Source organism: Mesoplodon densirostris, chromosome 3 (genome assembly GCF_025265405.1).
Source record: "Mesoplodon densirostris isolate mMesDen1 chromosome 3, mMesDen1 primary haplotype, whole genome shotgun sequence".
Lineage (NCBI taxonomy): Eukaryota > Metazoa > Chordata > Mammalia > Artiodactyla > Ziphiidae > Mesoplodon > Mesoplodon densirostris.
Window position 1 is genome coordinate 114,871,124 of NC_082663.1, and position 24,088 is coordinate 114,895,211.

At 49.8% G+C, this 24,088-nt stretch overlaps 1 protein-coding gene across 1 annotated transcript in view; it reads left to right on the top strand.

Moving 5' to 3' along the window:
• Window positions 1-10,598, top strand: part of CATSPER3 (cation channel sperm associated 3) — a 33,662-nt gene extending 23,064 nt beyond the window's left edge. The window contains exons 4-8 of the mRNA XM_060091952.1: window positions 7,083-7,265; window positions 7,972-8,112; window positions 8,482-8,601; window positions 9,495-9,652; window positions 10,493-10,598. Coding sequence (XP_059947935.1) covers window positions 7,083-7,265; window positions 7,972-8,112; window positions 8,482-8,601; window positions 9,495-9,652; window positions 10,493-10,598 — 708 coding nt within the window. The remainder of the gene's footprint in view (window positions 1-7,082; window positions 7,266-7,971; window positions 8,113-8,481; window positions 8,602-9,494; window positions 9,653-10,492) is intronic.
• The last annotated feature ends 13,490 nt before the right edge of the window (window positions 10,599-24,088 follow it).

Sequence of the window (24,088 nt, forward strand, 5' to 3'; positions counted from 1 at the left end):
GTGGGGTGGAGCCATTCCGAGATGCAACAGGGCATGGGAAGGTGGAAGGTTGGCCCTGCCCAGAGGCAGGGGCTTTGCCCATGGCGGCTGGGGCTCCTAGGATAAAGTAGGGGATGGCCTCCTGAATCAGTTGAGTGGGGGATGAGCAGCCTCCCTCTAGAGGGCTGCTGGGGAGCGATGTCCTCAGGCAAGAGAGGATTTACAGTGAAGGCCAGGAGAGAGATCACCGTGGAATGAAGGTGCCAGAGACCTGCGGGAGTCATGAGAGGAAGGTGGTGATGGTGGTGGGCTGAGGGAAAGGAGTCCAGGGCTGTGCAGGGAGGAGGAAGCAGAAAGGAGCTCCTCAGGGAGCCTTCCTCAGGGAAGGAGCTACCAGGCTATGGGGATCTGGGTAAACATGCATGGGACTAGATTTCTTTCTTTTTTATATACATCTTTATTAGAGTATAACTGCTTCACAATGTTGTGTTAGTTTCTGCTGTACAACAAAGCGAATCAGCTATATGAATACATATACCCCCATATCCCCTCCCTCTTGAGCCTCCCTCCCACCCTCCCTATCCCACCCCTCTAGGTGGTCACAAAGCACTGAGCTAATTTCCATGTGCTATGCAGCTGCTTCCCACTAGCTAGCTATTATTATACATTTGGTAGTGGATATATGTCCATGCTACTCTCTCACCTTGTCCCAGCCTCCCTTTCCCCCAGTGTGTCCTCAAGTCCGTTCTGTACATCTGCGTCTTTATTCCTGCCCTGCCACTAGGTTCATCAGTATGATTTTTCTAGATTCCAAATATATGCTTTAGCATATGGTATTTGTTTTACTCTTTTTGAGTTACTTCACTCTGTATGACAGTCTCTAGGTCCATCCACCTCACTACAAATAACTCAATTTCATTCCTTTTTGTGGCTGAGTAATATTCTATTGTATATATGTGCCACATCTTCTTTATCCATTCATCCGTCGATGGACCTTTAGGTTGCTTCCATGTCCTGGCTATTGTAAATAGTGCTGCAATGAACATTGTGGTACATGTATCTTTCATTTTTATTTATTTTTTTAACATCTTTATTGGAGTATAATTGCTTTACAGTGGTGTGTTAGTTTCTGCTGTATAACAAAGTGAATCAGCTATACATATACATATGTCCCCATATCTCCTCCCTCTTATGTCTCCCTCCCACCCTCCCTATCCCACCCCTCTAGGTGGTCACAAAGCACCGAGCTGATGTCCCTGTGTTATGTGGCTGCTTCCCATTAGCTATCTATTTTACATTTGGTAGCGTATATATGTCCATTGCCACTCCCTCACTTGGTCCCAGCTTACCCTTCCCCGCCCCCCATGTCCTCAAGTCCATTCTCTACGTCTGCGTCTTTATTCCTGTCCTGCCCCTAGGTTCATCAGAACCTTTTTTTTTTTTTAGATTCCATATATATGTGTTAGCAAATGGTATTTGTTTTTCTCTTTCTGACTTACTTCACTCTGTATGACAGACTCTAGGTCCATCCACCTCACTACAAATAACTCAATTTCGTTTCTTTTTATGGCTGAGTAATATTCCATTGTATATATGTGCCACATCTTCTTTATCCATTCGCCTGTCGATGGACACTTAGGTTGCTTCCATGTCCTGATTATTGTAAATAGAGCTGCAATGAACATTGTAGTACATGACTCTTTTTGAATTATGGTTTTCTCAGGGTATATACCCCGTGGTGGGATTGCTGGGTTATATGGTAGTTCTATTTTTAGTTTAAAAAATTTTTTTAACTTTATTTATTTATTTTTTATACAGCAGGTTCTTATTAGTTATCTATTTTTTACATATTCGATTATATATGTCAATCCCAATCTCCCAATTCATCCCAACACCACTGCCCCCCCATTTTCCCCCCTTGATGTCCATACACTTGTTCTCTACATCTGTGTCTCTATCTGCCTTGCAAACGGGTTCATCTATACCATTTTTCTAGATTCCACATATATGCATTAATATACAATATTTTTTTTCTCTTTCTGACTTGCTTCACTCTGTATGACAGTCTCTAGGTCCATCCACATCTCTACAAATGACCCAGTTTCGTTCCCTTTTATGGCTGAGTAATATTCCATTGTATATATGTACCACACCTTCTTTATCCATTCATCTGTCGATAGGCATTTAGGTTGCTTCCATGACCTGGCTATTGTAAATAGTGCTGCAGTGAACATTGGGGTGCATGTGACTTTTTGAATTGTGGTTTTCTCAGGGTATATGCCCAGTAGTGGGATTGCTGGGTCATATGGTAGTTCTATTTTTATTTTTTTAAGGAACCTCCATACTGTTCTCCATAGTGGCTGTACCAATTTACGTTCCCACCAACAGTGCAATAGCGCTCCCTTTTCTCCACACCCTCTCTAGCATTTGTTGTTTGTAGATCTTCTGATGATGTTTGTTCTGACTGGTGTGAGGTGATACCTCATTGTAGTTTTGATTTGCATTTCTCTAATAATTAGTGATGTTGAGCAGCTTTTCATGTGCCTCTTGGCCATCTGTATGTCTTCTTTGGAGAGATGTCTATTTAGGTCTTCTGCCCACTTTTTGATTGGGTTGTTTGTTTTTTTAATATTGAGCTGCATGAGCTGTTTATATATTTTGGAGATTAATCTTTTGTCTGTTGATTCATTTGCAAATATTTTCTCCCATTCTGAGGGTTGTCTTTTCATCTTGTTTATAGTTTCCTTTGCTGTGCAAAAGCTTTTAAGTTTCATTAGGTCCCATTTGTTTACTTTTGTTTTTATTTCCCTTACTCTAGAGGTGGGTCAAAAAAAATCTTGCTGTGATTTATGTCAAAGAGTGTTCTTCCTATGTTTTCCTCTAAGAGTTTTATAACGTCTAGTCTTACATTTAGGTCTTTAATCCATTTTGAGTTTATTTTTGTGCATGGTGTTAGGGCGTGTTCTAACTTCATTCTTTTACATGTAGCTGTCCAGTTTTCCCAGCACCACTTATTGAAGAGACTGTCTTTTCTCCATTGTATATCCTTTCCTCCTTGTCATAGTTTAGTTGACCATAGGTATGTGAGTTTATCTCTTGGCCTTCTATCCTGTTCCATTGATCTATATTTCTGTTTTTGTGCCTTGTTGCCTTGATTACTGTAGCTTTGTAGTATAGTCTGAAATCAGGGAGTCTGATTTTGCGTCGTTATGTTTTCATTGTCATTTGTTTCTAGGTAGTTTTTGATTTCCTGTTTGATTTCCTGTTTGATCTCTTGGTTATTTAGTAGCATGCTGTTTAACCTCCATGTGTTTGTATTTTTTACAGTTTTTTTCCCTGTAATTGATATCTAGTCTCATAGCGTTGTGGTTGGAAAAGATGCTTGATACAATTTCAATTTTCTTAAATTTACCAAGGCTTGATTTGTGACCCATGGTGTGATCTATCCTGGAGAACGTTCCATGTGCACTTGAGAAGAAAGTGTATTCTATTGTTTCTGGATGGAATGTCCTATAAATATCAATTAAGTCCATCTGATCTAATGTATCATTTAAAGCTTGTGTTTCCTTATTTATTTTCTGTTTAGATGATCTGTCTATTGGTATAAGTGAGGTATTAAAGTCCCCTGCTATTATTGTGTTAGTATTGATTTCCACTTTTATGCCTCTTAGCATTTGCCTTATGTATTGAGGTGCTCCTGTGTTGGGTGCATAAAGATTTACAATTGTTATATCTTCTTCTTGGATTGATCCCTCGATCATTATGTAGTATCCTTCCTTGTCTCTTGGAATAATGTTTATTTTAAAGTCTATTTTGTCTGATATGAGTATTGCTACTCCAGCTTTCTTTTGATTTCCATTTGCATGGAATATCTTTTTCCATCCCCTCAATTTCAGTCTATATGTGTCCTTTGGTCTGAAGTGGGTCTTTTGTAGACAGCGTATAAACGAGTCTTGTTTTTGTATCCATTCAGCCAGTCTGTGTCTTTTGGTTGGAGCATTTAATCCATTCACATTTAAGGTAATTATCGATATGTATGTTCCTATTACCATTTTCTTAACTGTTTCAAGTTTGTTTTTGTAGGTCCTTTTCTTCTCTTGTGTTTCCTGCTTAGAGAAGTTCCTTTAGCATTTGTTGTAGAGCTGGTTTGGTGGTGCTGCATTCTCTTAGCTTTTGCTTGTCTGTAAAGGTTTTAATTTCTCCGTTGAATCTGAATGAAGTCCTTGCTGGGTAGAGTAATCTTGGTTGTAGGTTTCTCCCCTTCATCATTTTAAATATATCCTGCCACTCCCTTCTGTCCTGCAGAGTTTCTGCTGAAAAATCAGCTGGTAACCTTATGGGGATTCCCTTGTATATTATCTGTTGCTTTTCCCTTGCTGCTTTTAATATTTTTTCTTTGTATTTAATTTTTGACAGTTTGATTAATATGTGTCTAGGCATGTTTCTCCTTGAGTTTATCCTGTAAGGGACTCTCTGCGCTTCCTGGATTTGATTGACTATTTCCTTTCCCATGTTGCAGAAGTTTTCGACTGTAATCCCTTCAAATATTTTTTTAGACCCTTTCTTTTTCTCTTCTTCTTCTTGGACCCCTATACTTCAAATGTTGGTACATTTAATGTTGTCCCAGAAGTCTCTGAGACTGTCCTCAATTTTTAAAATTCTTTCTTCTTTATTCTGCTCTGTGGCAGTTATTTCCACTATTTTATCTTCCAGCTCACTTATCCGTTCTTCTGTCTCAGTTATTCTGCTATTGATTCCTTCTAGAATATTTTTAATTTCAATTACTATGTTGTTCATCACTGTTTGTTTGCTCTTTAGTTCTTCTAGCTCCTTGTTAAATGTTTCTTGTGTTTTCTCCATTCTATTTCCAAGACTTTGGATCATCTTTACTATCATTACTCTGAGTTCTTTTTCAGGTAGACTGCCTGTCTCCTCTTCATTTGTTTGGTTTTATGGGTTTTTACCTTGCTCTTTGTCTGCTGCATATTTCTCTGTCTTCTCATTTTGTTTAACTTACTGTGTTCGGGGTCTCCTTTATGCAGGCTGCAGGATCGTAGTTCCTCTTACTTCTGTTGTCTGCCCCCAGTGGGTGAGGTTGGTCCAGTGGCTTGTGTAGGCTTCCTGGTGGGGGCAACTGGTGCTTGTGTTCTGGTGGGTGGGGCTGTATCTTGCCCCTCTGATGGGCAGTGCTGCATCTGGTAGTGTGTTTTGGGGTGTCTGTGAGCTTAGTATGACCTTAGGCAGCCTGAGTGCTAATGGGTGGGGTTGTGTTCCTGTCTTGCCAGTTGTTTGGCATGAGGCATCCAGCACTGGAGCTTGCTGGCCCTTGGGTGGAGTCAGGTCTTTTTTTTTTTTAATTTTTTTTTTTATTTTTTTTGCTTTATAACAAATTTAATCAGTTATACATATACATATGTTTCCATATCCCCTCCCTTTTGCGTCTCCCTCCCACCCTCCCTATCCCACCCCTCCAGGCGGTCACAAAGCACCGAGCTGATCTCCCTGTGCTATGTGGCTGCTTCCCACTAGCTATCAGGTCTTAGTGTTGGGGTGGAGACCTCTGGGAGAGCTCTCACCAATTAATATTCCATGGGGCTGGGAGTCCTCTGGTGGCCCAACATCCTGGACTCAGCTCTCCCACCTTGGAGGCTCATTTCCCTGGACTAGATTTCTGAACCTTCTAGACTGCAGAATAACGGGGCCTGTCTGGATAGTGCTTGAAGAACGTGGCCAAGACCAGCGGTCAGGAGTCATTCCCACACAGGCTTCCGGAGAGCATGACTTTTTCTGCACGGCTGTTCTCAAAGCTGCTTGGCTTTGACCTTGGGTGGCACTGGGCCTGTGCACTAGCCTGGAAGTGGGAGACCCAACCGGGGCCTGTCCCTCATCCTTCCAAGGTACCTCAGGTTCTTCCACGTGGCCCTGCCCCTCCCCACCCTGAAGACGTCACCTGCAGACTGTGTCCCATTGCAGCATTTTTCATGAGTTCTTACCTCTTCAGTCTTAGCAATCTTGGGAAAGAAGTTCTGTCTCTCTTGCAGTATTGGAGGCAATTTTTTACAGCTCAATTCCTTTGGAATTAATCCCTAAACACTGATTTTTCTTCCCCCAAGGAGGGAGGGGTGCATTGGGTGTGCATTCACCCCTGCAGGCAGCTGCCAAAGTGGTCCACATACAGGGCAGCCCCAGTGCTCCCGGGTTGTCTCTCTGTTTTTCACTTTACCCCAGACTGTCAAAACTTCACTGTCCTGTGTCCCAGCTCCAGCAGTACCTCCTTTCCTACTGCTAAGTCAATAAATAGTATCTTGGCTTAGAAAGAGGGGCTTTTGTGGTTGACTGTGGTGGCACAAGGCAAGGGGCTGGAGAATGTGTCCCCGCTCTGCCGTTCTATCAGACTGTGACTGTGACCAAGGCATTTTGCTTCTTTGAGCCTGTGATCCTGCATCTTGAAATGGGAACATCTTCCTACCTTGACATGGTATCTGTGACAGTATCAAGGTAGCTGAACATGTATATGCGAGACTCCAGGGCATGGAGAAGGAACGATGAGGCATGGGAGATAAGATAAACACCCATCTCACGGGGGAAGACTGAGGTCACAAGATGGAGACCTGCCTGTGAAATGGGGCCCAGAAAAATTGAGGAGTCCTATTCCTCTCAGCCTTCTTCATTCCCACTCCCAGGGTAGTTCCCATAGTCCTCCTCGACCTGGAAGAGCATTCAGGGCTGGCGCCCAGCTGAGGAGAGGGAGCAGGACACCTTAGGATGACCACAAAGGCAGGCTGGGGTTCAAGTGGAGTGCTTAGTGGTGCTGATGGGGAGACTGCACGAGACCTGGGGCATCATGGGCGATCCACGCATGGGCAACTGAGCATGGAGGCCAGGCACTGATGAACCACTCTTAGGTTGGTCCAGCCCTTAGTCCGGGCACAGTTCCCATTCATTCACTCATTCATTCATCCAACCATTTCTGGAGCATCTGCCATGTGCCAGGCAAGGCACTGGATTCTGGGGCAGCTGGTGTTGGGACAGGCTGGACCCCTGTCCTCTGAGTCCAACCCAACCTGGCAGCCTGGCCTAGCCCCAGTGCCTGTGCCTTGCAGACACTCCTCACCGCCGTGGGGCAGACAGCCTGCACCGTGGCCTCCCTGCTCGTCCTGCTCTTCGTCCTGATGTACATCTTCGCTGTCCTGGGCTTCTGCCTATTTGGAGTTGCAGAGACGGCTGACCTGAATAACTGGGGGAACCTGGCTCTGGCCTTCTTTACCCTCTTCAGCTTGGCCACGGTACCGTGTTTGGGAGCAGTGGTGGGGCAGGGGACTTGAGAAGGGACTGGCAGCTGGTGTGGGCGTGTGGACATGCTGGGCCTCACTTGGGGCCTTTCCCATGTTCGGGCACTTAGCTGGGCTGGGGAAGCTGGGGGCTGGCCTCCTAGGACTAAGGATAGGCCAGTGCCCTGGCCAGGAGTTCATCACTATCTCTAATCTTGTGACTCCCTAGAGCATTCTTATTTGTCCCACAGGGGTGTAAAACTTTCAAAAAGTTTTCAAAAGACAATTCATTCATATTAAGTTTAATTTAGAAGGGAAACCCATGTCACATAGCCTTTTGGGGAACAGGCTGTCACAAAGCCACCCAGAAGAAGCCTGCAAAGCCCAAGTCTCAAAGTCTAGATTCTGCTGGACTCTGGAAAGATTGGGGTCTTTCCAAAGGAGGGCCTGGCAAAGAGGCATTGCCTTTTGGGGAAGGATGGAAGGCCTTTTGGAGGAGAGCCCTTAGGGCACCTTGATCAGAAGTGCCCCCACCCAGTGGTGCCATGCAGCTCCAGGCCAGCATGTATGCCCTGGAGTCAGAGGATTAGGGGCTGTCGCAGGGCTGATGTAGAAGGAAGCCGGCCTGCTCTTCGGTGGGGCTGGGGCTCCCCACGGTGGGTGAGAGGAGGCCTGCCGCTCTGGGCCTAGGCACTCAGCATACCCTGCTTTGCCTGAGCAGGTTGATGGCTGGACAGACCTGCAACAGCAGCTGGATGCCCAGAATTTTATTCTGAGCCGTTCATTCACCATCATCTTCATCTTGCTTGCCTCCTTCGTCTTCCTTAGCATGTTCGTGGGTGTGATGATCATTCACACTGAGGTGAGGTGGTGCTTGTAAGGATGGGGGAGTGGTAAGTGTGGCAGGTGGATGGGCCAAGTCTCAAGGGAGGACACTGAACTGTCTCCCTCCCAAAGTGGAGGTGGGGGGGATGACCACGTGGGTGCCTCTCTACCCCAGCCTGACTCTTTTCCCTGAACCCTGTATTTTCCCTCCCTCATGATGGTGGCCTGCAGGATAGGTGCTTGGAAAGTCACTGCAGCTACAGTTGGCAGCTTGAGCTGGGGGCTGGCCTGTGAGGGGATCCTCCTGCTGAGGGGCCTGAGCAGCAGTGGGAGACTAGGGAAGAAGGAAGACGGGAGTGGTGCACACTGAGAGACCACATCTTACCTCCATCCTCCCACCCTCTAGGACTCTGTCAAAAAGTTTGAGCGGGAGCTGATGCTAGAGAGACGCATGACACTCATGGAAGAGAAGCATGTGATTTTGAAGCGGCAGCAGGAGGAGGTCAGCAAGCTGATGCAGACACAGGTAGGTGGTCTCCATGGGCCGGCGGACAAGCAGAGGGACAGTCAGGGCTGAGGGAACGGTCAGGAAGATGGGCCTTGGGGCCTGCGTGGAGGGCGGGTGGCCTTAGGCATCTGTGGCATTTGGTAAGTCAGCTGCTCACGCCCCCTGTACTTTTCAGAGTCAGATGTTATTCTCTGCATTTTTGTATTTCTCTGGACCCCTTCAAGTGTTGAGTGTTGTGATTATAATATTTCCCTTCTTCATGGGCAAAACTCCATTGCTGGGCCCTTTGCCTGGAGCACTCTTGTTCCTGAGGGCTCGCTGGGTGCCAGGCAGGCTTGGTCCCCGTCCGCTGAGTGGGCGAGGCCACAGAGGCCCTGACAGGCATTACTAACCTCAGTTTTTCTAAACTGGAACAAGAATGAGCACAGTGGGCTGGAGATTTTCTGTCAAGCATGATACAGCTGTGAGGGGCTGGAGGAGAGTCCTCTCTTTTCGGCCGAAGTGCTCTGAGCTGCCGGGGTGCTCGGCCGGGTCGTGAACAGCATGCTGCCCCTTTCCCCACCAAGTGGCCGGTGCCTCCCTCCTCAGCCTCCTCTCTGAGGTGGAGACGCCCGCCTGTCTCGGTGTGCCCAAGGTTTGTCCAGAACAGGGTGAAATGCTGAGCCACGCTCAGGCTCCCACCGATTCCTTCCCATGTCACCTGTCCTCACGTCAGGGATGGTGGCTCACCAGGTGACCTCAGTCAGGGGGGTCCAGGCCCAGAAGGGGTTGGGGTGAACTGTGATTGGACTCAGGACTCATCCTGGGGCCAGGGTCAGGCCTCTGCCTGGGCCCCACATGGAGGGTCCCCAGGTCTCTGTGCAGCCCGGTCACTACCTCCTCATCCTTGCTCTCTGTGCTTCCCTCTCTAGAAGAATGTTGACCACAAAAGTTTCACTGAGCTGGTGGAGAAGTTTAAGAAGACCCTGCAGCACACTGACCCCATGGTCTTGGATGATTTTGGCACTAGCCTACCCTTCATTGATGTCTACTTGTCCACTCTGGACAACCAGGATGCTACCATCTACAAGTCAGTCTCAGCCCCACTGACCCGGTCCCAGACCCAGGGGGGCAATGGCTGATGTGCAGGGCGGGGGGGCGAGGCCCTTCCTGGCAGCGCGCAGGGGCTGGGCTGCTGTGCGGACGGGCCTGTGGCTGGGGGAGACTCTGCCCACTGGCGTCCCCAGCCCACCCTGACCTGTTTTTAAATACTGGCTCCTCTGACTCTCCAAGACCCTCCTCACCAAGCACTTTTCAGAGGGCCGAGAGAATGCCGCTGGCTGGCAAGTCAGAAGCTGAAGCCCCTGGCTTGGTGCTGTGTGACTCTGGCAAAGTCTTTGTCCCTTTCCTACCTGGCACAGGAGGGGCTGACTATGGAAGCAATGTGTGTGAAGCTCTGAGCTTGGCCTGGCCCAGGGCTGTGCTCAGTGTGAGTTAGCTGGGGTCCTTCTGGCCGTTACTTGCAGGAAGGGGAGGTGCACAATTAGCCTGGTTTCTCAACAAAAGCTGCCTTGAGGGCTTCGCAGACAGGAGGAACTAAAAGGAGGGGATCTAGGAATGCCCAGTGTTGGCCCAGGCATGGACCAGGCAGCGTCTGGGCACCTCCACGGGCTCACCTCGCTCCGAGCCCAGGAGTCTGTTGTCTCCCACCTGACACATGTGGTGAAATGGCTTTACTCCTGGGGCCCCAGGTAGAGTGGCACAGCCAGGCTCCCAGCCCAGCCCTACGTGGCTCTGAAGTCCTTGCTCTTCCCTGACCCCACACCTACCAGGAGTGGCGAACGTGCGGGTGCGAGAGTGCCGTGGGCAGAGCCAGCGTGGCATGGAGCCCGCTCGTGAGCTCAGGCCTCCTCTCCTCCTCCATTTCCAGGCTTCAGGAGCTGTACTACGAGATCGTGCACGTGCTGAGCCTGATGCTTGAAGACTTACCCCAGAAGAAGCAGTCCCAGTCCTTGGAGAAGGTCGAGGAGAAGTAGTGGATGTGGGCACCCAGGCACCGAGGGCCTCGCAGGCTGTGACACCCTGTCCCGCCAACTAAACACAGGTTTTCTGAGTTGGCCTCTTCACGGTTGCTGTGATCATGGCATTTCTCCGCCTTTGGGGACTGGGTCTGAGTAGATGCCCGTGAATTCTGATTCCTCCCTCACATGACACAGCCAGACCTTGGGAGTAGGGAGTGGGGAGAGGGAGGCTCAAGGCCCACCCTGACCAGAAGACACACCTAGGGTCCACACTGGCTCCCTCCTCCTTTGACCCCAGCATCAAGGGCCCACCGGGTTCCTGGGAAAGCCACCTGGGGACCCCGGACCGAGAAGGGCTTCCAGCCGCCCCATAAGAGTGCGTGGCCCCTTTGAGCTGGTGTGGCCCTACTGATCCCGGAAGCTCTGCCGCGCTCACCTTTGTGTGTGTGCCCACGCCTGGCAGAGCTCCAGCTCTCTCTGTGCACCCAGAGCCCTGGAGGCCCCTCTTTGGAGTTCTACTCTGCTTCTCCCAGGCTCACAGTGATGGTGGTGCCCCAGGGGTGCAGCCGTGACTGGAAGGATGCTGTTGTGTGGCATGCAGCTCAGGGGGGGCACCTCATGCAGGGGCCAGACAAGTGGCAGCATCGGGCGCTTTGGGCTGCTCCATCCCCTTAAGTGAGTTAGAACTCTTTACTCGAAAGGTGGCATTTTCTGTGTCATCCCTGGCCAAATGACTGCCACAGTTGGCAAGGTCCTGGCACCACCCCGGTCCAGCCATCATGGAGCCATCTGAAGGCCCAGGTGGGGGCGGGTGGCTGGCACCCCTTGCTCCCGACTGGCCAGACCAGAGGCCCAGCAGTGCCCCCTCTGCTCCCATTTCTGGGGAGTGTTCTCGAGGCCTGTCACCTTGGCGGTGCCCTATTCTTAGAGGAGAAGTGAGTTCTGGGTTGAGCTGGGGTGGGAAGCCAGCATCTGTAGCTGGGTGCCCAGGCCCACCCTGGGGAGTCAGGTCAGTAGAAAACACGTAGAATTGAGAATGGCTGGACAAGGGTCCCATGGGGGGCCCGTGGGCTTCAGGCCTGGATGACGGCACCCCTGAAGCCAGAGGACAAGGGCTGGTGGAAGCCTTTACCCGTAGTTTCATTCACCCGACTACTAGTTCCTGAGCTATGCAGGGCGCTGGGGGTTCTGTGACGGGAAAGCCACAGTCTCGTCCTGGCCCCCTTGGTGCCCACGGTTATCTAGGAGAGACAGTCATCCGGCCAGAACGGATGAGAGAAAATTTCCCTGAGGAAGTGACAATAATTGAATGCAGAGAGCATGTGTCTTCTAAGATACTCAGATCACTTCCATTTGCAAATGATCACACTCAGGACCAAACAGAACTGTGTGAAACGGTGCCAAGAAGGATCGCTCTGGAGCGTGAGACCCATCGCCGTGCAGTGGGGGAGCCCTGTGAGGGCAGGGCGTCTGGCCTCGCTCCTTCCTCGGGTGGGGAGAACTTTGTACCAGTGCCCTGGGAGGTGGCCCTGAAGTAAGCGGGGTGTGCACCCAGCACCTAACTGTGAAGGGGGCGACTCTTGGCTGGGGGCTTCCGGGGGGGCTCTGGTGGGTGCAGCCCAGTCAGCCCAGGATGCAGGCCTCAGGCAGTGGCTCCGATTCAGGGCTGGGATAAAGCAGACGTTGCCAACTGCCCACGCTGGACGTGCCAGTGTTGCATGGGGGAATGCGGAAACACCTCCGCCTGCTGTCACTAGGAATCGTGGGAATTGCCCTAGGCCTCTGGGAGTGAACAAAAGATTTAAAAATTTCTGCAGGGAGACAAGTTAGTGAGTACCATGGTTTTAGAGTCAGGAGACTTGGATTCCTTAATCAGGTGACCTCAGGCAAGGTGTCTGGTCTTTTGAAACCTCAGCTATTTCGTCTGAGAAATGGGCTGATAAAACTGTTCAGCTATAAAGATCAAATAAAATACATATGACAGTGTAAAAAAAAAAAGAGACAGTCAACTATGGTTCGTGCTTCCTGGCTGTCAGCTCTGCCTCTGCTGTGAGGCCAGCTGCCGTGGGCTGTCCTGATCAGGGGCTGAGAGGGGCTGGGCCAATGATGAGGTGGCCGGGGCAGGGGGGTGGGAGTGGTGAAAGCATGGAGCTGAGAGCAGGAAGCAGAGATCAGGAACCTGGGGGTGGGGTGGGGGAATGCGTGTCCAGGTGGAGCTGGTATGGGATGGCCAGTTGCACCTGCAGGGCCTGGTCCCAGCAGGGAAGCCCAGGCACGGGCTGTGGGGCTATGGTGTGGGAGGGCAAGCTTCCTTTAAGGGCACAAGCAGAAGGCTTTCACAGAGCAGGGAGCTGGGAGAGGGTGATGTGCAGAGGGCTGGCTCAGCACTGCTGGCAGAACAAGCCACTGGGTATTTGGTGTAAAGTCCCAGAGCAGCATTTCTGTTTGGCTCTCTTTGCCTGCAGAGCAAACACTGGCAGATTGGAATTCCCACTTGGGCTCTCACCAACTCAAACAGGCTTGGCCAAGGCTTTCAATTGATTTGCTTGGGGCAGAAGTGGCTCTGCTTGCCCAGGCCTGGCTGTGGAAAGCAGGACCCTCCTCCTCCTTCCCCCAGCGCCGGGATCCAGCAGAGCTGTCCCCAAATGGCTCGCCCATCTCCACCCTGCCAGCTGGGTGGTTTGAGGCTGCAGTGGGATACCCAGGACCTGGGTCTGAGTCTTCTGGTCACACCCAGGCCCTCCCCCAGCTCTTGTAAGAAGGATGTGGAATCCAAGGCTAGAGGTGTTTGGAAGGTGGCTGGATTTTGGTTTTTGTTCTAAACTGCTTGTTGATTCCACCAGCAGGAAGCAGTCTCTATAATATGGAAATCCAGGCAGGACTGAGACTATAAAGTGCTCCTCGTCAATCCAACAGCCCCTAAAAATCCAATACTGAGATGCTGGAAACCGCACATCTTGATGTTTTCCCCAAATGCGGGTGAGACAGGACACCTTGTAAAACGAACCGCCCTTCACCGGGTCAAGAGAAGACGGCTCTGAATTCCTAACTAGGCTACTCAGAAAGGAGAGGTAATTGTTGCTGATTCTAGTCACAGGGGTTGGGAAATTAGGAGAAGGGAGCTCAGTGTGATGGGGTGAGAGTTACCAACACACGAGCACACCACTCTTCCCCACACTCTGCACCAAGAATTTCATCTGTGTTTGGTCAGCCACATGCCGCACCTTCCCCGAGTTCTAGCTCTGATTTCACTTGAGGCTTGGTGTGATGCAGCCATAGGGGGATGGGGGAGGCAGGGCTGGAGAGCTGGAAGGAAAGGGGAGCATCTGTGCTTTCTCGGTTGGCTCCTGGCTTCTCCTTCACTGTGGAGAAAGAAGCAGGGTAATGGGCAAGGCTCATCGGACCTACACGATAGGAGCCGGGACATGGAGGAGGAAGGAAGTAAAGGCCAAGGCTGGGAGTCAGAGACTTTGGACAGAGGCTCTGACCCAGCTGGAGGGTGAGAATGGAAAGGGGACAAATGGAGACAGCAAGTATCCTTGTAGGGTGACAGCTGGATCCCCACTGATATTCCTTGAGAGAGGCAAATAATGATGGAAATTGTTTAGGGGTGATTTTCGGTTGCTGAGCTGTGTCCTTTATTTATTTATATTTTTGTTTTTTTTTTAAATTAATTAATTAATTAATTTTTGGCTGCGTTGGGTCTTTGTTGCTGCGCAAGGGCTCTCTCTAGTTGCGGCGAGCGGGGGCTAATCTTCATTGTGGTGCGTGGGCTTCTCATTGCGGTGGCTTCTCTTGTTGCGGAGCACGGGCTCTAGGCACGCGGGCTTCAGTTCTTGTGGCACATGGGTTCAGTAATTGTGGCGTACGGGCTTAGTTGCTCCACGGCGTGTGGGGTCTTCCTGGACCAGGGCTCGAACCCGTATCCCCTGCATTGGCAGATGGATTCTTAACCACTGCACCACGAGGGAATCCCTGAACTGTGTCTTTTAAAAATGGAGCCCTATGAAGAGATTCAGCCACGTGGGGTCTGCATCATGTTTGGGTGATGTAAAGGTGGCTGTGTGTAATAAGGACCTCTTAGGCTAAAATTGGGATATGTTTAGAGGGCTTTACGAACCACTGACTGAGCTCCCAGCTGTGACCTGAGGCCTCTAGGTGAAGTACCCCTGAGGGTGGTGGCACCAAATGTGACTGGCATTTTGCAAAATGAAACTGAGGTCTCAAAAGGAAGTGTGGAAGAGGCCAGAGGGGGATGAAGAGTCTGCTCTAAAACTCTGAGGAAACTGGAGGTTGACCCCAACTTTTGTAAACTGGTGATGGGGCAATGACCTTTCACAGCAGAGACACCCCACTGCCCAGAGCTCAGTGTCCTGAGAGCACAGCTGCCCCTTGACTCCCTCCTTCCCCACTGGGGCCTTGATGCCTGGGATTGGGGCATAAGATAAAAAGACTCTTCAAAACATGCTGCTGGGCCAGCGAAGGAGGAGTCCAAGCAGAGGTCAGGCCGAGGCTCCAAAGGTATGGCCTTTTCTCTTTGGCTGTGGAAAATACCACCTTGTGTTTTATCAGTAGTTCTGTTTAAGACACTTTGACATACATGATTTGAATCTCATAACAACAGTTAGGTACTTTCATTATCCCCATTAAACAGGTGGCAAAACTGAGGTTCGAAGAGGCAATGTAACCTACCCAAGGCTGTATAACTAAGGGGGAAGAACCAAGTGTGTCTGGCTCTAACTGCTCTGCTATAATATGGTGCAACATCCTCTAGGGAATTGTTATCCTCATCTTATAGGTGGGCAGGCGGCGCTCAGAGAGACTGTTACTTGGCAAGGTCATCACTGAAGGGCAGAGTTAGTATTTGCATGCGGACCAGACATGTCCCCCTCTGCTCTACTGTCTCACAGCAACCTTGTTCCTTCTTATCAAAGCTATTTTTTGAACCTTAAAAATGAAGCCCTAATTCCCTCCTGAGCAGGGCCTGCCTCTGGGAGGAGGGAAGGTGGTCTCTCAAACGGGTCTCATTTAGCCAGTTTCCTGGCACCTTCTTGCTGCCTGGTAGAAGCTCTGAAGTCTGCTGGTCCAGCAGCTCCTGGCTCAGGAGCTCTGGGAACTCCAGAGAAGGCAAGGGCAGCAGGAAGCAATCAGTGTGTGGCACCTAATCAGGAAATTATAGCTTGGGCAAAAGAGGGGTTTGGCTTAGAAGTCACCCTTCCCTGGGTTTCAGTCAAGCAGGCCCACAGGGAGGCTTGGCCGGCCGATGGGATGTGCTGAGCAGGCGTGAGCTCAGCAGGCAGGATAAGCCAGCCTCTTCATTGCTGCCCAGGAGGCTGGCTTCCTAGGTGGGGATGATGTATTCCATCCTTTCTGGCCCCCTGCCTGCTCCTGTACCCACTGATACCTCATCAGCAAGGGGAGAGGCTGTGGGCATCAGAGGGGGTACTTTGGGAGGTTCTTGACCTGAGTCGGTGACTTTTTACCTGATTCTTGAATAAGCAAGTGGAAAAGGTGTGAAAGAAGTGTCAGGTGGAAAAAGCCAGGTGCAGAACTGTACATATGTGACACCATTTGTATTTAAAAAAAAGAAAGTGAGAGATAAATAAAACCACACACATAGTGGCAGTGAGATATTCTTTCAGGTGGCAAGGATGATAGACGGAACCTAGTATTGGCCAGGGTATGGAGAGGGCACCCCCGTTCACTTTGGCAGTGCACATAGGTGTGGCTTTTTCATAAGACAATGTGGATTAGATTTTATGCATGTGTTCCTATGGCCCAACAGTTCTGCTTATGAAATTATCCTGAAGAGCCAAATGACAAATGCACAGAGATGCAGGGATAAGGATGTTTACTGTGGCCTGTTGTGATAGAAACACAGCAAAAGAAATCAAGGAATTACTTAATGCCCATTGGTGAGCCGACTGGTTGAATTAGTATGAGTCCATACATGTGGCCCCTAAAATAGTGATTTGTTGATAAGAATAGATGTTCTTGATATTATATGATTGAAAAAGTGGCTTCTAAAGCAGCATGTGATCTGACGTCCTTTATGTAACACTGAGTGAGTGAGTGTATGTAGCATATGTGTACATACACGTGTGTGTGCTGAGCAATGTCTGGAAGGATAATCATATTAGTAGTGGTTTGGTGATCTTGACTTTGTCCTCACACTTTTCTGAACTTTTTGAATTTTAAGAATCAGTATGTATTTTACAATCAGGAGAAACAATATAATTTTCATCTTGAAAAAAATGCTGAGGATTCCCTGGCGGGTCAGTGGTTAGGACTCCATGCTTTCACTATCGGGGCTCGCATTCGATCCCTGGTCGGGAACTAAGATCCTGCATGCTGCACAGTGTGGCCAAAAAAAAAAAAAAAAAGTTAAGCAGTGTGTGTGGGTGTGTGCGCGTCTGCGTGTGTGTGCATGCACAGCTGTGCCTGTGGTAGGTGGAAGGGCATTCCAGGCAGAAGGAACCACAGGCGCAAAAGAAAGGGTGGGAGCTGCGAAGGTGGTGTGGCCACAGCCTGCAGTATGGGCGAGGTGGGGGGGAGATTGGGGAAGTACATTGAGTATGATCCTGAGTACCGCAGCTTGGCAATTTGGAAGCAGGGCAGTGACCTGGCCAGATTTGATTCTTGCTTCCTCTCTGAGAATGGCCTGCTCCCCCTCACCTGGCATTTAAGGCTTCTCTATTCTGTCTCCCGCTTCCTCTCCCCATATCTTCCAGGGCTCCCCTTTGCCCAGCTCATTCTCACCTCCACTCCTGCATACCCATTCCCATCTGCTTGTCCTTCAAGACTCAGCATTAGGCCCCCTCTAACAGGAAGCCTTCCCAGATTGCTCTGGTTAGCCTTGATATCTCCTTTTTCATACTCTCACCCTTGAACTTTCATAACTGACCTTAAATCAGACCATAATTCCTCTAGAACCAGGACGAGGGCCCTGGACTGAGATTATGCTGTAACACTTGGATGCCAGTGATGGATGGGCTGACATCTGCCAGCATTAGAGTCCTGACGGGGGAGGGAGAAAGCAGGCAGCAGAGACCCAGGAGTTATTTTTTTTAAATTTTTTTTGCAGTTCGCGGGCCTCTCACTGTTGTGGCCTCTCCCGTTGCGGAGCACAGGCTCCGGACGCGCAGGCTCAGCGGCCATGGCTCACGGGCCCAGCCGCTCCGCGGCATATGGGATCCTCCCGGACCGGGGCACGAACCCGCGTCCCCTGCATCGGCAGGCAGACTCGCAACCACTGCGCCACCAGGGAAGCCCACCCAGGAGTTATTTTGAGCCTATCATGTCACAGGCACAGTGCCAAACATTGCACATAGCTTTTCACATTTATCCCCATTGTACAGATGAGGAAACTGAGGCTTAGAGAGGTTATGTGGCAGTAAGTGGTACAGCTCTGAGTAGAACCCAGGCTCTGTCTAACTCCAAAGCCCATACTCTTAACCTCTGTGACCTACTTTTCTCTGGTTCTCATCCCCCCAGAGGTTGGCAGGGCTGGGCCTGTCATGGGGCCTTCTTGTGCCTTGATGCCCCAGACCCAGTGGAAATGGATTTCAGGGTGGGAGGGTGATGCCATCTCACTCAAGTGGTAGCTCCTGACCCAATGGAGGATCTGGGGCAGCGCAGCATCCCTGCTGAGGCCTTGGGAGTGCCACTGTCCCCAGTGACATAAAGCGAGATATTTCCCTTTGGGCCAGCTGGCAGGGGCACTGTGGGGGAATCTGGAGGGGAGGAGGCTGGGCATGTTGACCAAGGAAGAGCTTTCCCACTCAGAGATTCTCCAGTAGCAGGTCAGTGATAAAGGACAATTTTGTGCCTCTGAAGCAACAGCGCACCTGAAAGCCTTACATACTGTTCGCGTCCATGGTCTCTTCAAATCCTGACAGCAAACCCCAAGAGGCAAGCAGGCAGATCCAGTGTCCACTGACAGAAGAGGAAACTCGGGCTCCGGGAAGGGACAACCAGGCCCCAGGGAGGAGCCCAGCCCAGGGGCTAGAATCCAGAGGGGCCCTGGCCTCTCCCAGGCACCTCCCCCAGCCTAGGCTCAGTGGGTATCCTTGCCTTGATGGGCTGGGCCAGTCTCTGTGAGCCTGGGGGGCTGCCCGGGGGTGGCCTCAGTGGAGACTGAGGAAGAAGCAAGAAGCTTTGGAGGTATGGGCACCAAGCTCAGGAGAAGCCATGAACTGTGTGTGCCTGTATTCAGGACCAGCTTCTGAGACTCAGCAGGAGTGCTAGTTTGGGAGATGGAGAGAGGGTCCTTGGCCACACTGTCTTGTGTGTGTGTGTGTGTGTGTGTGTGTGTGTGTGTGTGTGTGTTTTGTCCAAATATAGCCTTTATTAGATCATGTCTACTCAGAGGAAGAGAGGTGTGTGCATGAAAAGGCTGGAGTAAGGGTGGGGATCAGCATCCATTCCAGTGTGTCCTGGAAAGTTCCCAGGGAGGCCACAGCAGGAACGGTTTGGGGAAACCCTTGCTGGCCCCACCACCGCCTGGCAAGCGGCAAAGTGGCCGGCTGCTTTGTGGCTGCAGTGCCTTGGAGGGTTTGCCAAGCACTTTGCGTGAAGTCACTGGGGCGTTAAGCCCTTTGTTCAATTAAATGGGTTAATGTGCTTTGTCTGATTCTGATGAATACTAATAATATAATGTGATAATGGCGGTAATGGTGCTCTCAGCCCCGATTATCACACGTGCCGCACTGTCCCAGGCACAGAGGGAGGTGCAGCTCACATTCCCGCACACTCAGGCCTCATTTTCCACTCATAAAACCCCATTCTTCAAAGCTTTTCCAGCCCAACTCCCTATATCCATTTTCGGGACAAATTACCAACACTTAAAAAAATTGGTCCATTTTGCGTAAAAGCCAAGTCCAAATTACTGTTACTTTCCCCTCTATGTTTTGAAATTTCAAAAAGAGAAGGGTGGGAGCTGAGGGGGACACAGGGGATGGAGAGAGAAGGCAGAAGGGGAAAGAGGGAGAAGAGTGTATGAGCAGGGAAGGAAAAATCAAGCTTTCTTGTTTCAGTAAAAACGTATTTCTGGAATGATGTTTCAGTTTACTCAGGCAGAAAAATCAGAAATGGTGTGCTTATTAAACAAGCTAAGTAAGCATGACTATTTTTAGTAGTGCAGTGAAACCTTGGTAATTTGGACCTCTTTAATAAAGATTCCATGATCACGCTGGCTGGCAGGCACACACAGTGTGTGTGTGCACGTGTGTGGATGCACGTGTGTGTGTGAAAGCAAGGTAAGAGTGTAAATAGGTTGCTGAGTTGGAGGATTAGGAGGGCGGGGCTGGGGGATGCAGCGAGGGGACAAAGGGGACAGGGATGGGGACCCTTATGGCTTACGAGAGCCGTGTTTAAACTGAGTTCTCTCTGCTTTGCAATATACAAGAGCATTACAAATTCTTCTTCTCTCTGAACACTCCTCTTGGCACCTACTAATTTGGCATCTGTTTAAAGAAGAAAGTATTTGAAAACAAAAATTTCACTTCTATAAAAATCTGTAAAGGTTTACTTGACACCACCTGTCACATTGGCCTGCCCCCAGCGTGAGGCTGAATCCTGGGGGTTGACACATCATCCCAGGGAGGTGATGAATGACCCCTCTGGGGTGAGGACAGGGACCTGTAGGCAGAAGGCCACTCCCTGTCCTGCAGATCACAGTTCTTTGCATTTTTAAAATAATATTTGATGTTTCATTCCATCATGACAAAAGTAATACATGCTTAGTGCAAAAGACTTGGAAAGGAAAAATGAAAAAAAAAATCCCTTATTTCCCACCACCCAAAGGTAGCTGGTGTTAACACTTTGTTAACACATCCAGAAATTTCTCTGTACCTGTGTAAAAATAAAAATGGTACCGTGCTTATATAATGTTCTGTAGCTTGCCTTGTTTAGTGTTTTGACAAAGAAGCTCAGTTTTTTAAAAAAGGCAATGGCAAACCCATTATTTAATTTTATGCTAAACTTATAGAGAAGTCATTGGCCCCATTTACTTTCTCTTGGCCATATAGTAGACACTCAGTAGGGGACGTGTCCTTAATGGGGTCCCACTGCTATGCTGCACAGAGGGATGGAGGATGGGGTGAGGGCCACAAGGGGGTTCAGCTGTAACTGTAACTGGGGCCTCAAAGGGTACCAGTTGAAGAGGGCAGCAAGGAAAGGTTTTCCAGCAAGCACCACACCAGCCCTGGTAGTGGGTTCAGCCCCCAGGAGTCCTGGGCACCAGTCTCTGAATGCCTCTCTGGATAAGGTAGAGGCATAGACACAGATATACTTTTTTTTTTTTAAGTGTGATAAAATGCACATAACATGAAATTTACCATTTTAACCTTTTTTAAAGTGCACAGTTCAGTGACATTAAGCACATTCATATTCATCCCAAATGAAGCTCTATACCCATTAAACACTAGATCCCCATTCCCCTCTCCTCCCTGCCCCTGGCAACCACCATCCTACTTTCTGTCTGTATGAGTTTGCCTATTCCAGGTGCCTCATACAAGTGCAATCATACAATGTTTGTTCTTTTGTGTCTGGCCTATTTCACTTAGCATAATGTCTTCAAGGTTCATCCATGTAGTAGGGTCTGTCAGAATTTCCTTCTGTTTCAAGGCTGAATAGTACTCCATTGTATGTACATACCACATTTTGTTTATTCATCTGTTGATGGGCATGGGTTGCTCCTACCTTTAGGCTATTGTCAATAATGCTGCTGTGAACATGGGTGTACAAATATGTGTTTGAGTCCCTGCTTTTGTTTCTTTTCGGTATGTACCCAGAAGTGGAATTTCTGGGTAGTATAGTAATTCTGTTTATTTTTTTTTAGGGAATCACCATACTGTTTTCCATAGTGGCACCATTTTACATTCCTACCAGCAAAGCACAAGGGTTCTAATTTCTCCACATCCTTACCAACACTTATTATTTTCTGCTTTTTTGGTAAGAGCCGTCGTAATGGATGTGTAGTGGTATCTCATTGTGGTTTTGATTTGCATTTCCTTAACGACTAGTGATGTTGAGCATCTTTTCATGTGTTTATTGGCCATTTGTCTTCTTTGGGGAAATGTCTGTTCAAAGTCCTTCGCCCATTTTTGAATTTTTGTTGTTGTTGTTGTTCAGATACACTTTTAAAAGCAGCGCCAGGAGCTGCCTGTGCTGAGAGGGGGGAGGGAGAGAGTGAGAGGAGGAGGGAAAGAAGCAAGAGAAGAGAGAAAGGAGTGGGGAGAGGGAGGAAGGCCAGGATATGTCTTGTGGAGTGAGGTATAAAGGAAGGCAGCCCTTCACTTCATTTATTCAGCAGATCGTTACTGAGCACCGACTGTGTGCAGACACTCTCCACACATTGCTGTCCACACCTGTTTGCCGCTACATCCTGGCTCTCGGGGGCTGCAGTGACCCTGCCTGCAGGAGGCCGTCCCCACAGAAGTTAAACCACAGGCTCTGCCTGCAGTCAGACAGGCTGGGATCCAAGGCTCTAAAGCTGCGTGCCTTTGGACAGGTCACATGACACCCCGAGCCTTAGCTTCCTCATCTAGAAAAGGAGGCTCACAAGATAAATAAAACACGTACAGCACAGTGCACAGCAGGGGAAGGCGCATAGTGAGGCATGCGGCCACGTGACCCGATCACCCAGAGAAGCTTTCATCTGCCTCCACCCTGCTCCAAATGCAGCTTCCTGCACCTTGACCTGCTCCTCAGCAGCATCCTGATTCATGGGATCACAGGCTCCCCAACCTGGCTGAGCGCTGGCACTGTGTCTCCGGGGTGCCCTGCAGCCTCTTGATCAGTGGGCACCGGCTCGGGGTTACACAGCCAGTTGGGAGGCAAGGCCCAGGGCCCTGCGAAGGCAACACAGGAGGGTGAAGACTGGGGTTCCCGTGGGGAGAGGGGCAAGGAGGCAGATTGGCAAGGGCTGAGAGAAAGCCTGGGAGGCAGATTGGAAGCGCCCATCTAGGAAACGAGAAGCTCGTAACACTGAACAAGACAGGAGTTTGGATTTCATGGTTGATATTCCAGGGCCCTGCCTTCACCAGGAAGCTTCTCTGTGTCCCCGCCTGCCCACCTCATTCTGCTGCCCACACCGAGGGCTTCCTCAGTCCCAGATGTCACCTGCGTCCTCCGCTCCTCTCCCACCTAGCCGAATGAGGTTGGCAAAGGCAAATCCCGGGGCCTGGGCCCTTTTTCCTCTCTCCCAGAGCACAGCTGAGTCCAGCCTCTGGACACGAATTATAATTATCTCCCCCGCCACCCCCACTCCCTAGCCCAACACCAGTGTGATTCCCATCAGGAGAGTTACAGGGGGCCCAAGGCTGGGTTACTGGGGGCCCAAGTCTAGGATGGTTCCAGGGGTGGGATGGAGTGGGGAAGGTAAGGCAGGTGGGGAAATCAGCAGGACTGTCAATCATGACTCACATTCATGGCACCCAGCAAAGCTGGAGGGAAATCCAAGTTGGGCCCCAAATGACATTTTCAGAAATGACCTGTTGAGAATCTTAAGAGATGCCCTATTAATGTGGAAAGTTGGGGACAGGGCCCTCAGGAGAAGAGGCAGGACATCTCACTTTAATAATAATAACATCAACAATAACAATTCCAACATCAATAACAATTTACTGAGCACTTACTATATGCCAGCACTTTATGTGCATTATCTCATTTAATCCTTTAGACAGCTGTGTGAAGTGATTGTCATTATTCCCTTTTACTGAAGAGGAAACAGGCTCAGAGACCTTAATTAAGCCTCTTGTCCAGGGCAACTCAGAGGTAGTGCCAGAACTCAAACTCTCACTCTCAAAGACCACAGCAAAATTTCCTGTGGATGCCAGAGCCAAGTAACTGGCCCAGAAAATGGAGAGGTCCCTGGGCAGAAAACCACCCTCACTCTCATTTCCCAGACTGGCCCTCTTTGTGACTGAGGTCCCACTGCTATTTCCTGGGGCAGCAGCAGGCTGAGGCACGTGGAGCTGAAGGGCCACCCAGAGCCACCTCTAGGGCTTGGACTCCCCAGGCAATGCCCCTCTGCAAGGCAGCTTTTCCAGCTGTGATTTCCCCCTCCCCCTCCAGGTGACTCTGGTGGCCCAGAGGGAGGGCCATAAAGCTAGGGGAGGTGACTCAGCTCCTCTCCCTCAATGACCAGGCACTACAGGGGTTGCACACAGTGGCTCACCCCATTCTCCTTTGGTGCCCACAGTGCCTTCAAACCGGTGCTGGGCACCAGCCTCTTGCCCTCTTGTCCCTAATTCATGGCCCCTCTAAATCTGCAGCGGCCCTTTGGGGGTCACTTTGTCAGTACCAAGTAAGAACAAATCTGCTTTTCTATTTCCTGCGGGCTAGTCCTGTGTGGCCAGCAGAAATTATTATCTCTTCAAGGTCAGACACCCTCCCCTGCCATGTTGCCCATGGTGCCTGGCATGGGGCAGCCCAGAACGGAAGGTGGAGAGTGGGGAGTGACTGGGTTTGAATCCATTCCATCACTTCCTGCTGTGTGGCTT